Source organism: Saimiri boliviensis, chromosome 1 (assembly GCF_048565385.1).
Source record: "Saimiri boliviensis isolate mSaiBol1 chromosome 1, mSaiBol1.pri, whole genome shotgun sequence".
Taxonomy (NCBI): Eukaryota; Metazoa; Chordata; class Mammalia; order Primates; family Cebidae; genus Saimiri; species Saimiri boliviensis.
Genome location: NC_133449.1, coordinates 169,459,085 through 169,473,616, shown reverse-complemented (window position 1 = coordinate 169,473,616; position 14,532 = coordinate 169,459,085). Strand labels below are relative to the sequence as shown.

Genomic DNA, 14,532 nt, shown 5'->3' with positions numbered 1-14,532 from the left:
CACCTCAGCCTCCCAAAGTGCTGGGATTACAGGAATGAGTCACCATGCCCAGCCTTTGCTAATATTTTTAAAGGGAATTTTTGCATATATATTTATAAATAAGAATAGTTTGTCATCTTTTTATAATAGCTTATTCAGGTTTGAAAGTTATAACCTATTCAGATTTATGCTGACACCCAAATGATTTGGGAAATGTTGTCTATTTTTCTACTCTCTGAAGGAGTTTGTACAAATTAGTGAAAATTTTGACATAATATTCAGGATAATTCACTATTGTGAATTTGAAAAGGTTTTTAATGAACAGCTTTAATGTAATAGATATGACTAATCAGATCTTCATTTCTTCCTGTTTCAGTTTTGGAAAATTGTGTTTTTAAAGGATGTTTTCTGTTTTATATAAATGTCAAGTTTATTGACATAAAATTGTTCATAATATTCCCTTTTTATTTTTTAAATAAAAATAAAAAAGTCTGTAGGCTGTAGGCTACTAGGTGTGTGTGTGCATGTGTGTGTGTGTGTGTGTGTGTTTATTACTGATATTGGCAGCTGGTGTCTTCCTCCTTTTTTCTTGATTGTCTTAAAGTTTTAAATTTCAATCATTACAAGAAACCAACTTTCAGTTTTCCTAATTTCCTCTGTTGTGTATTTGTCATTTCTTTAGTTTCTGCTTATGTGTGTGTATAAAATTTTCTTCCATATTTATGTGCATTTGATTTGCTGTTCTTTTTCCAGCTTCTTAAGATAAAAGCTTAGATTATTGATTTTTGGCCTTTCTTTTCTAACGTGTGCATTTAAGGTTTAAAATTTCTCTCTAAGTACTGTTTTGATATGCCAGGTCTTAATTTTTCCCAGTTCAAAATATTTGGAAATTTCTGTTGTGATTTCTTCTTTGACCCATGGGTTATACAATTTAATTTTAAAATATTTGGAGATTTTCTGTTATGTTTTTATTTCTGGCTTAATTCCACTGTGGTCAGAGAACATACTCTGAGTCGTTTCAACTCTTTTTTTTTTTTCCTTTTCTTCGAGAAGGAGTTTTGCACTGTTGCCCAGGCTGAGTGCAGTGGTGTGATCTCAGCTCACTGCAACTTCCACCCTCTAAGTTCAAGCAATTCTCCTGCCTTAGCCTCCCGAGTAGCTGGGATTACAGGTGCCTACCACCATGGCTGGATGAATTTTGCAATTTTAGTAGAGACAGGGTTTCACATGTTGGCCAGGCCGGTCTTGAACTCCTGACCTCGTGATCTTCCTCCCTTGGCCTCCTGAAGTGCTGGGATTACAAGGCATGAGCCACCATACCCTGCCTCAATTCTTTTTTAAAAATTTGAAGCTTCTTTTATGACCAAGAATATGAATAAGTTTTTTATATCCTACATGCATGTAAGAAGAATGTGTATGTTCCAGTGTGCTATGTTATGTCAATTTATTTGAATATGATGTCTGTGTTGTTCAGATCTTCAATATTTTTTGTGTGTGTTTTGTCTTTTTATTCTAATAGGAATTGAGAGAGTTGTATTACATCTCCCAGTGTAATTGGGTTTATCTACCTTGCATTTGTATTCTATCAACTTAACTTTATATATTTTGTAGTTGTCTAATCGGGATGTATTCAGTCTCAAAACTAACATATTTCTGATACATTTATTTCTTTAGCATTATGCAACACTTCTCTTTATCTCTAGTAATGTATTTTTCCTAAAAGTCTTCTTTGTCTTATGTAAGTATAACTACCTAGATTTATTTTGGCTAGCGTTTATATTACTATATACTTTATCCCATTCCTTTAAATTTTTACTCTTTCTTTGTTCACACACACACACACTTATTTGATAGAATAAAGTTGAGTTTTTCTTTAATCTAGTCTGACAATTTTTGTTGTTTAATTGTATTATTTAATCCAAATATAAGTAATATAATATCTGATATCTTTCTATTTATACTTACCATCTAATTATTTTTCTATTTGTCACTAAAGTTTAATTTTTCTTTTGGATTATTCAAATATTTGTAGTTTTTATTCCTTCAGTTAGTATTTTATTACTTTGAGGGTTATCCAAGAAATCCCAGCATTTTCAATCTACAAGAATCTAACACACATTATTAATTTTACTACTTCCATGATAATGCTTACAGCCTTAATACTTTCTATTTATACCTTTGCCTTGTACATTACTGTTGTTATAAATTTAAATTATATGTATAATTTAAATTATTTAAGAAACTAGTATTAATATTACTGCCTTATATAATCAATATTCAATCAACATTCATTTACATTTACCTTTCTTGTTGTTCTTCATTTCTTCCTGCAATTCTGTGATTTCTTTTGGATTGTTTTCCTTATGCCTAATGCATTTCATTAAGAGTATTTCTTGGCCAGATGCAGTGGCTCACGCCTGTAATCCCAACAGTTTCGGAGGCTGAGGTGGGCAGATCCCTTGAGGTTAGGAGTTTTAGACCAGCCTGGCTAACATGGTGAAACCCTGTCTCCACTAAAAATACAGAAAGTAGCTGGATGTGGCGGCACATGTCTGTAATCCCAGCTACTCAGGAGGCTGAGATGGGTAGAATAGCTTGAACCCAGGAGGTGGACATTGCAGTGAGCCAAAATTGTGCCACTGTACTCCAGCCTGGGTAACAGAGTGAGACACTGTCTAAAAAAAAAAAAAAAGAAAGAAATTATTTCTTTTACTGCAGGTGTGACTGTCATTAATTCTTTCAATTTTTGTTTGAAAACTGCATTCATTTTTGAAGGATATGTTTGGCTCCTTTAACAGAAATGTATTATTTTTTATATAGTTGCTTTTGAAATTATCTCTTTGACTTTGGTCTTGAGAAACTCTCCTATGATATGAGTAGATGGGCTGTGTTTTTATTTATCCTGTTATTTATTTCTTGTGAATCTTGAAGGGTTAGGAATTTTCACAAATTTTGGAAAATTCTTTATAATTATCTCTTCAAATGTTGCTTATTCTTCATTCTTGCTCTCTCTTTCAGTATGTTAGAGTTTTAAAAAATTACATTCCACATATCACTAATGTTCTTTTCTGTATTTTTCATTTTTTTCTCTGTGCTTATATTTGGATATTAATATTGAACTGTCTTGCATCTACTAGTCCTATATTCTTTTATGGCTATGCCATTAAACCATTTAAATAGGTTTAATTTCAGATAATATAATTTTTCAGTTCTAGAATTAACTTCCACTTTTAAAGTTCAGTTCTCCATTGAAATTGTCTCTATTTTCTCTATTGTTCTTTATTTTTAACGTATTAGTCTTACTTATTTTAAAATCATTCAGTTAATTATAATACCTGAATAATCTGTGGGTCATTTGTATCGTCTGTTTTTTCCCCTGGTTTTTGTTCATGCTATCCAGTTTTTGGTGTGTGTACCTAGTGATTTTTTATTGAATGCTGAATACTTACATAAAAAGCTATCCAAGGTTAAGATATTATCTTTCTCCAGCAAGAGTTCACCTTTTCCTCTGTTAATTTGATAGAGTTATGACTAAACAAATCATCTAAACTGAAACAGGCACTTGGTTCTCCAGAATTTTCAGTTGAGAACTTGGTATATTCTCCACAGCCTCTTCCCATGGCAGGTCCTAAACTCTGATCTTTCAATAGCAAGACTACTAAAACTTCACTTTGCTTTTCAGGAATTTCCCAATTAGGTTTTTAGTCTTAGTTAGACAAGTGTCCTGAGGGGAAAATTTGGCTATGAACTTGAATCTTTCAGTCGACCCAAAGTGCTATTTAAGATACTCTGTCTCTGACAAAAGCTGTTTGTTCTCAGACTTAGCAAATTTCCTCACGGCAAAACTCCTGTCAAGAGTCAATTTTCACCAACAAGAATTTTCCTTCTCAGGAATCTTAGTCCACTCAGATCTTATTATATTATCTGTTTTCAATTACTTCAAACAGATAATTTTACATTTTAACTGATTTTTAGAGTGGCTTTCTGCTGCTGGATAATTCATCTACTCTGGAAGCAGAATTTCACCAAATATACGCATAAGTTTTAACCTTAGACAATTTAAAATATATTTTGTAACTTTTAATAGTAAAAAAGGAGAGGGTCACTTTGTTTTGTTTTGTTTTGTTTTGTTTTGTTTTGTTTTGTTTTGTTTTGTTTTGTGACAGGGTCTTGTTCTGTCTCCTGGGCTCAAGCAATCTTCCTGCCTCAGCCTCCCGAGTAGCTGCAACTACAGATGTGTGCCACTATGACCAGCTAATTTTTTATTGTGATTGTTGAAACAGGGGTCTCACTATATTGCCCAGGCTGGTCTCGAACTCCTGGCCTCAGGCAATCCACCTGCCTCCGAAGTGCTGGGATTATAGCCATGAGCCAACACACCCAGCCTCAAAGCCATCTCATTTAAATAGCTAATAATAAATGGAAGAAGAATTAAGGTTGACTGCCATATTTACATCTTACATATTTGTATATGTTCTGTTCTCACTTTTATCTTTTCTTCACTTTGATTTTTAAATCGAATAAATGCTAAAAACTATGTTTTCAGAATAACATAAACTGTCAATAACTGTCCTTTTTATTTCTTGTTTAGAAAAAAAGAGTAATTCAGGAAAAAGTGTAAGTAATTTAACTCCAGTAGAATGATAGTTGACATTTAAAAATAAATGTTTGATTATAAAGCAAGTTCTTCAATTGCTCATATTCTGCCAAAAGTAAAATAGAGGTGTCCTATAGTTATATCCATACAATTTTAACTAGTTTACTGTGCTTATTGATCACAGCATAAAACAATTATAATTCAGATAAATTTATTATTGTTCCAGTCTCTTCAAGGACAAAATAATATTATTTTATGCAAGTGCAACTGTGGCATAATTGAGAAGTTAATTAATTCAAAGTAACTGAAGGTTACATTAAAGAACATACAAAAGACAAACATCAAAAAATTATTTTTTGTAAAGACTCTCCATATCTGCAAAGTAATGTAAAGTGAAAAATCCGAGATCAACTGATTATCAGATTTAAACAGAATAGACAAGATGCAAAAGAAATTTCCTGATTCTTTTGAAAGATGGAGAGAAGCTGTAGGAAAACCAAAAAATATATAAACATGTTAACGTATATTTGGATTTCTATTTGTAGGGCAAAAGGAAGTACAAGAAGACCTGAAGTTCTCAAAGGTCTTGATTTTGGGAAGAAATGTAGGGCTTATTTCAGATTCCGAGATTATTTTTTAAAAGGTGATTATCAGGCCATGATTTAACACTTTTATTTAGTGAAAGGTTATGGCAAAGTATATGAGATTTTTCTCTTTAATAATTATTAGTAAATGATGTTATTTTTACAAAAGTTAACATTAGTATTTATAGAACATTACCATATGCTAGGTAAGTAGCAACCAAATAAACAAAATAATCACTAGACATACGATTATGTCAGGAGAGGAAAAGGGTCACAATTTTAGTGCATTACTAATTTAATGAAATGCATGTTTATATACAATTTCTGAAAATGAGTATACTAAATTTTGTGCTCATGGCTATTAAGAGGGCTTAGCCTAGTACAGTCAACCAGAAAGGAGAAGGTAATTATAAAGTTAATTACAAAAAAATTCAAACACTCTGGCCTTGCAAACATTAAGTTATATGGTAAAGATGGGTACAACAAAATTTAGAAATTCTAGAGTTCATATATTCACTTAAACGTTCCATTAAAAAGATGTTAATGTAAGAATTTCACGAAAATATAATTTATTTTTATCCTAATTGAGTAATTTATAGTTATAGAAAGATTAACCACCAATAGATCAAATTTAGAGAAAATAATATTCAGTATAACTAAAAATGTTAAGTGCAATTTGTAACAAATTGAGCTATATCATTCATAGATTTGAAATAGTATGAATGTTTAGATAAGTAGACAATTTTTTAAAATAAAGGCATTGTAATGGGAAGTTTGACAAAACTAATAACCGCTGACTAAACTAAATACAACACTTAACTGAATACAAAGCTATTCCTGAAGTTGGAGTTTTCCTTAACTTCCCTCCCGGTGTCCTGAACCAAGAGATTAGGAAACATTGGCTTCAGGAACTTGAACTCACCAGTCCCAGAGTCCCCCGTCAGACACACCTCGTACTGGTAGCTCTGGGACAAGGTCCCGGTGCCGCTCACGTCCACCAGATGCCCCGGAAAGGGACCCTCGGGCACCGAGCAGCGACCCACCGACGCCGCCCGGCTCCTCCTGCACAGCCGCACCGCCACGAACAGGAGCACCGAGAACAGAAAGAGCGACGACACCGAGGCCAACGCCACCACCAGGTAGACGGTGAGCGAGTCGGCCTGGGCCTGGGCCGGGGCCGCCTCCGGGAGCGGCAGGTAGGGCTGGGAGAAGCCGTCCACCAGGAGCACGTGCAGCGTGGCGGTGGCCGAGCGCGGGGGCTCGCCATTGTCCTTGACCAGCACCACCAGCCTGTGCTTGGCCGCGTCGCGCTCGCTCAGCAGCCTGGCGGTGCGCACCTCGCCATTGTGCGCCCACACGCCGAACAGCCCGGGCTCCGTGGCCTTGAGCAGCTGGAACGACAGCCAGGCGTTCTGGCCCGAGTCGCCGTCCACCGCCACCACCTTGCTCACCAGGTAGCCCGGCTCGGCCGCCCGGGGCACCAGCTCGGTGCAGGGCGCGGAGCCGTTCTGCAGCGGGTACAGCACGAAGGGCGAGTTGTCGTTGGCGTCCAGCACCAGCACGCGCACCAGCGCCTCGCTGCTCAGCGCCGGGGAGCCGCGGTCTGTGGCGCCCACGCGGAAGTCGAACGCCTGCAGGGCCTCGTAGTCCAGCGCCCGGAGGGCGAACAGGTGTCCGTTGTCCGCGTTGATGGAGACCAGGGAGGCGAGGGGCAGGTGCGGGTCCTGGGGCGGCAGCAGCGAGTAGGTGACCTGGGCGTTGCTGCCTGAGTCTCTGTCTGTGGCGCTGACGCTGCGGATGTGCAGGGCGGGGCTGTTGTTCTCGCGGACGAACAGGGTGTAGGAGGTTTGTGTGAAGGCGGGGGCGTTGTCGTTGACGTCGGAGACCAGCAGGGTTATGGTCTGCTGGGTTTTCAGCCTGGGTGTCCCCAAATCAGTCACGGTGATGGTGACGTTGTACTCGTCTCTGCTCTCTCTGTCCAGTGGTCTCTCTGTTACCAAGGTGTAAAAATTCTTCAAAGTCGGTTTTAGAATAAACGGTAGACTATCTGGAATAGAGCAAATCATCTTGCCATTGTCTCCAGAATCTCTATCTCGAATTCGAAAGATAGAGACTACGGTCTCAGGCGCATTTTCTGGGATGGAGCTGGTGAGTGAAGATATGATAAGTTCTGGGGGATTGTCATTCACATCCACCACCTCTATTACTACAGTGCCTTTCCCAGAAAGGCCTCCTCCATCTATGGCCTCAATTTCTACATTGTAAGATTTAATTTTTTCGAAATCCAATTTTTTCTTCAGTAGTATGTCTCCCGTGACTTCATTTATTGAGAAAGTTTGTTTAATTTCATCTGATGCTTGGAATAAGTCATAAGAAACACTCCCGAAGTTTCCAGCATCTGCATCTCTAGCTAAGACCCTAAGAATTGGAGAGTCTAGGGGGCTGTTTTCCAAGACCTGCACCCGATATGGGGTGTGCACAAACTCAGGAGCATTGTCATTGACGTCTATGATCAGGATTCGAACCATGACCGTGCCAGACCTAGGTGGAGACCCACCATCCAGCGCCACGAGGGTTAAGCTGAACTCAGGCTGCTCCTCTCGATCTAGTGGTTTGTCCTGCACCAAATCTGGATATTTCCTGCCCTCACTATGATTTCGAGTGAGAATGTGAAAATGAGAATTGGGGCTGATTGTGTATTTTTGGAGACCATTGCTGCCCACATCCAAATCCTCAGCTATTAACAACGGAAATAGAGTCCCTGGCTGGCTATTTTCCGGTATTTTCAAGAGCACTTCCCTTGCAGGGAATACTGGAGAGTGGTCATTTATGTCCTGGATCATTAGTTCTCCTTGAAAAAATTGCACCGGCATTTCCAGGAACACTTGGAAATGCAGTACACACGGTTCAGTACGACCACAGAGCTCTTCCCGGTCTAGTTTCTCCCTCAGAAGCAAATCTCCAGTCTGACCATCCAGCTGCAAACGCTGCTTGTCATCATCAGACACCACCCTGGCTGACCTGGCGGCCAGTTCCCCAGTTCCCAGGCCCAGATCCTTGGTCAGATGGGCTACAAAGGAGCCGCTCTCTGTTTCCTCCAACACAGAATAACGAATAGGCTCGGAGCGGGCCCGAGACAAGAACGCCACTAAAATAAAGGCCAACACTTGCCTGTTTGGATGAACTCTCTCTAGCTTCTTCATGTTGGAGTCCAGGTCCTTATATGCAATCCCTTCAGCAACCACAGAAAGACTTGAGACATTCAATTCTAATTTTTTGCTTGGAGGAATCGTCACAAAGTTGCTTTTAATATTAAATTTGTTTAGTATATCGCTGCCCCAAACCGTTGGTAAGCCTGCACTGCTTGCAACACTTCTTCCGTGTGTTTTTGATTGCCTCTAGCGACACAAAAGAATACGCGAGCTTTTTAGAGCTCTTTATTCACAACTTAGCCTGCAGCGCCACCCTGCGTCTTGATTGAGAAATTAACAATTTCGAGACAGCGTATCTGGGAAGTTTTCAAATGAAAGCCATTTTTAAGTGTAAATAATTTTTTTTACAAACTTTGTTATTACATTAAATGGCGTAATTTAAAAGGTTATTTCATTACAGTGAATGAACCAGAATAATCATGAGCACAAATCAAGAAGATATCCCAGTCTCCCCACACACTTAGCAGTGAAACTTCAAAGAACCCCATTTCTCCTTTGTATAATCCAATCACAGGAGACAAATTTTTAGACACTTTCTATTCCGTTCATAATAGTTACATATGTTCTTTTCTAAGAATGTGAGGACTTTTTGATGATGCAAAAGTTTACGATGTTCTCTACCACATGGTCTAAAGGGGGACTATCTTTGAAATGATATTTTCATTTTGCTACTTTAGTGTGCAAATAGTAATACAAGTGAATGAACAGATATCTTGTTTTGTATCAAGCAATTACAGTGTGAGCCTACATTGAATCTAGTAGTAAGGAAAATAGTATTAGAATCACAGATTCTTAGAACTAGAGAGGAAATGAAAGGAGTTTTACAAATAACGAAACTGAAGTTCAGAGGTTGACAGGACTTGATTATTCTATGTGATTATTATCAGGATAATGTCAAGACAAAAGTGAGTAATGATCATAGAATTTTGTTAAGGTAAAGGCTTCAGGCTGAACTTATTTAGTGAGATAGATGGAATCTCTATTTTATAATGAGTTTGCTTGTTACCACATTCACCTTTTGTATCCCAGAGAACATATTATTTGACCAGCTAATTTTGGGGAAAACAAGAAGCACTGATTTAAAATACTTTAATCTGTGAGCAAAGGGTGACTTAGGCTGTCTCTACTCAGATATGGTGAAGTAAAGAGACTTGTGTATAAAATAGATCCCAGCACAGCATGTAGCTACTGTGATTACTCTCAAACAATAAGAAAGAACTGGCATCACTGAGACACAGTTAACCAATTTATTGGTTACAATTAATATGTTGAATGGAGCACCACTTATCTTGTTATTTTATTTAACTATCCAATTCATGTGATTATAATTTATAATTAATGTTAAATGAATTATTTTTAAAGTATGTAATCTGAGATTTCGGATTCTGATAGTAATAGAAAGTATTAGTAAAAATTCTTTTTGAAATATGCTTGGATTTTATTCAGTACATACCAGTTGAATTAATAAATTAATCTACTTAAATGATGTTTTTATCTACATAAGCCAATTATTGTCAGATCATATATTCAGTCATGAACACATCTGAAGCTGAATACAGATTTTGAGAATGTAATACTTGCTAAGCATAATATAACTAAATTTACTTTGATTCTATTTCTATTAATTAATTCCTGTAAGGGATATATCTATGGCAGAAATAATAATATTAACATCTTAGAATTTTCTTTCACATTTAAAGTAAAACAGAGAAGATACACTATGCATCACTATTAAATGAAAAACAATAAAAAATATGTAGTGAAAAGAATAAAAAGAAAGAATATTATTTTAGACATAAATGGAAAACAAATCTGGGCAAACCAAAGAGAAAATTGTTTTAATATAGTAACCAGGTTTTAGTTAGATTCAAGTTAATGCATTCAGGACAAAATTCAAACCATGTTTTATTTACTTATTCCTACATGTTGAAAGAGACTAAGAAAACTGGCTCTTTTCAGTTCCTTTTGCAATCCAAAAGTAAATGAAATCTCAATAACATTAACATATATATTGACTATATGCCAGATATTATTCTAAGCATTTTACATATATTGACTCATTTTATCACCCCAACAACCCTATAAGCTGGGCACTCTTATTAGCCATATTTTATAGATGAATAATTGAGGCACAGAGAGTTTAAATAACCTGTCCAAAGTCATATAGCATGTGAAATGGCAGAGCCAGAATTTGAACTGTTACAACGTGAATCCAGAAACCATTCTTTTACATGCCTAAGTAGAGTTGGAGAGGTGAATAACGTTTTATATAATTTAGATCCCAACTTCGGCCTTGCCTTGGGTACATAGTTATCATAGGTGAAATATATTTATATTCAAGTTTTCAATTATTGTTAGAAACTTACAAATGATTTGTCTCTCTTTAGAGATAGTTACCAATAAAGAGAGATGTTTATACAAACTTACAAATTGGAAGGAAAACTAATATTCAATATTTTTGTCAAGATCATTAATCAGGTGAAAAAGATTAAGAGTGACATAATGAATTACTCATAACCTTAAATATTGGATTAAAATATGTATAGATATTTTGAAAAGTTGTTTACTTTCTGATAAAGGGTTTAAAGTTACAATGAAGAAGGGTGGTCTAGAAGAATGGCCTAGCATACTATGCCATAGATTATTTCCCTAATCTTCCATATTTTTCATAAAAAAACCAGATCTATTATACCTGAATGGAGGATAAACCAATGACCTAAGATAAGCTAATGATATAAAGAATGAGCACCTGAAAACTATTTCATCCCAGTCAGGAAAGCCATATTATTCATGCTGAAGGATTCATATGACTATCTACATAATTCGTTTTAAATATACAAAGAGAGATGAAATAGAGGAATACACAGGAAACCAATTGCCTCTTGGGTAAAATATAGGCAAGGACCTTATTATTGAAGGAAAGATAAAAATAATTTTAAAGAAATTTCAGGCTTGGCATGGCAGCTCATGCCTGTAATCCCAGCACTTTGGGAGCCCAAGCAGGAGGATCACTTGAGCTCAGGAGTTTGAGACCAGCCTGGGCAACATAGCAAGACCTTATCTCTAAAAAAAGAATTGTCCAGAGGTGGCATGTGCCTGTAGTCCCAGCTACGTGAGAGGCTGAGGTGGGAGGATCACTTGAGCCTTGGAAGTTGAGGCTTCAGTAAGCCATGATTGTGCCTGGGTGGCAGAGTGAGACTCTGTCTCAAGAAAAAACAAAACCAAAAACTATTAAAATAAATAAGTGAGTTCAGCAGGGTTTCAAGATACAAGATCACTACACAGAAATCAATTGTATTTCTTTACAGAATTGAACAAACCAAAACTGAAATCAAGAAAACAATTCAATTTATAATAGATATCATCAAAAGGAATAAAATGCTTAGGAATAAACTTAGCAAAAGAAGTAGGAGAACTGAACACTACGAAACATCATTGAAAGAAATTAAAGAAGTCTAAGTAAGTGAAAAGCATTCATGGATTGGAAGACTTAAGATTGTCAAAATATTGGTACCCTCCAAATTTCTCTACAGATTTAGTGAAATTCCAATCAAAATTTCAGTTGGCTTTTTTGCAGAAACTGACAAACTTACCCTAAGATTCACATGAAAATGCAAGGGACCCAGAATACAAACTTAGGAAAAAAGGAACAAAGTTGAAAAACCCACACTTTCTGACTTTAAAGATTTATTCTAAGTAAGATATTACGTATGAGTATTTTGATATATTAAACTTATAAATACTATTTTATTCTAGAAGAAATTATTATAAATTATCTTAGATTCCATCACAAATTTCTCAAGACAGACTCTAGTTAATTCAAGCATCTCCTTCCTACATTTACATTTCAGTGAGTATGACTTTAAAAATATCTTATAGGTTTAAGTTTGAAAGGTTATAGCTAATGTAAAATTTATTTTGCTTTCACCACTGAGCACTGTTGTTGGTTTTACAGCTATTTCATTCCAATGATCAGCTGATGAATCTGATGTACCTATTTAATAGAACATTCCAGAGATCATTCCTTTTATAAGAACTTCTAATAAATTCCACAAACCAATGATATTAACCATTTATTATTATTAGCTTAACATTTTGAAATAGTGCTATTGAAAATATGATTTAAGGAAATAATAGTCAAAATCTAATACTTATTTCACCCTTTATCTGTCTCAAAAATTAGCGTTTAATTTTCCTCTATTCTTCCCTTTCAAAGTAAGAACAAAACGCCATCAAGTCATCATTAAGTTTTTAAAATACTCTTTCATTTTTAAAAATAAACTATTCAAAACTTAAAAGTACAAATTTAACAATTTTAACTTTAGGACAATGTATATTCAAATTCCTTTTTAAATATTCTTTTCTTTTTTGAGACAAGGTTACACAGGCTGGAGTGCAGTGACACAATCACAGCTCACTGCAGCCTTGAGCTCCTAGGCTCAAGCAATCTTCATGCCTTGGCCTCCTAAGTAGTTGGGACTACAGGTGCAAGCCACCACATCCAGCTAGGTTTAAAAAAAAAAAAATTATAGAGATGGGGTCTTGTTAGGCTGACTCTCCTTGTCTTGAATTCCTGGCTTCAAGCAATCCTCCCACCTTGGCCTTCCAAAATGCTGGAATTACAGATATGAACAACTGCAACTAGCCCACTGTTTGATTTTAACATGCTGAACCAACCTTGCATTCCTGAGATAAATCCCACCTGGCCATGGTCTACAATCATTTTTAGGTAACACTGGAGTCAGTTTGCTAACATTTTGTTGAAAATGTTTGCATCTATATTCGTAAGGAAAATTGGTATTTATTTTTTTCCTTGTGTTGTCACTGTCTGGTTTTGTCATCAGGTTAATACTGGCCTCTATAGAAGAGAGTTGAGAAATAGTCCCTGCTCCTCTATTTTTTGAATGAGTGTATCAAGTACTGGTGTTAATTCTTGTTTAAACATTTGGTAGAATTCACCAGTGAAGACATATGGTCCTGGGCTTTTCTTTGTGTAAAGTTTTTGATTACTGGTTCAATCTCTTATTACAGTCTATTCAGGTTTTGTGTTAGGTTGGTATAAAAGTAATTATGGTTTTTGTCATTGAAAATAATGACAGAACCCCAACTACTCTTGCACCAGCCTAATACTTCTACTTAGTCAGTTTTGGCAATTACAGGTCTATTCACATTTTCCTTAGTTAATTTTGGTAGTTCATGTTTTCTATTTAAGGTTTTTCCCCATTTCATCGATGTTTTCTAATTTTTTGGCTTAAAATTGTTTATAATATTCCCTTATAATATCTTTTAAGACTTGTGAAATAGGTCATGCTTTTCCCTATTTTTTCTTAATTTTAGTAATTTATTAAATTTAGCAATAAATTACTTAAATTTAGTAATGTAGTAGTCCTCTCTCTTTTTTCATCATCAGTCTAGTTAAGCTTTGCCAATTTTGTTGAACTATTCAAAGTTTTGGTTTATTCTCTCTATTGCTTTTGTGTTCTCTGTTTTATTTATTTCCACTCTAATTTAATAATTTTCTTTCTTCAGCTTGTATTGGTTTTAGTATGTGCTCCTTTTTCAAGCTTCTTAAGGTAAAAGTCTGGGTTACTGATTTGAGACATTTTAAAAAATATATAGATATTTCAGCTAATATTTTCTCTCTAAGCACAACTTTTATTGTATTCTATAAGTTGTGGCACGTTGCATTTTCGTTTTTATTCATTTCAGAATATTTTATAATGTCCCTTGTGATTTCTTCTTTGATTCATCGGTCATTTGAAAATGTTTAATTTTCACATATTTGTGAATTTCCTAAATTTTCTTCTGTCATTGCTTTCTAATTTCATTTCATTATAGCTGAAAAACACACTTTGTATGATTTTAACTCTTTTAAATTTATTAAGACTTGTTACCTGTTTTATGGCCTAATATATGGCCTAATATACAGTCTATCCTGGAGAATGTTTCATATGCACTTGAAAATAATGTGTATTCTGCTGTTGCTAGATGGAGTATTCTGTTAGGTATTGCTGGTTTATAATGTTATTCAAGTCTTCTTTTCTCATGTTGATACTCTCATTGTTTTCTCATTTATCAAAAATTGTGGTATTAAAGTCTTCAGCTATTATTGTCAAATTGTCTATTTCTTCATTTGTGTCACTTTTTGCTGCATTTATTT

At 35.6% G+C, this 14,532-nt stretch overlaps 1 protein-coding gene across 1 annotated transcript; it reads right to left on the bottom strand.

Annotated features, from left to right (window-relative positions):
• Positions 1-3,119: 3,119 nt before the first annotated feature.
• On the bottom strand, positions 3,120-9,684 carry PCDHB4 (protocadherin beta 4). Its single transcript, XM_039472095.2, has one exon. It carries the CDS (start codon positions 8,361-8,363, stop codon positions 5,976-5,978), a length of 2,388 nt encoding a protein of 795 aa, XP_039328029.2. The 5' UTR covers positions 8,364-9,684; the 3' UTR covers positions 3,120-5,975.
• Between the last annotated feature and the right edge of the window lie 4,848 nt (positions 9,685-14,532).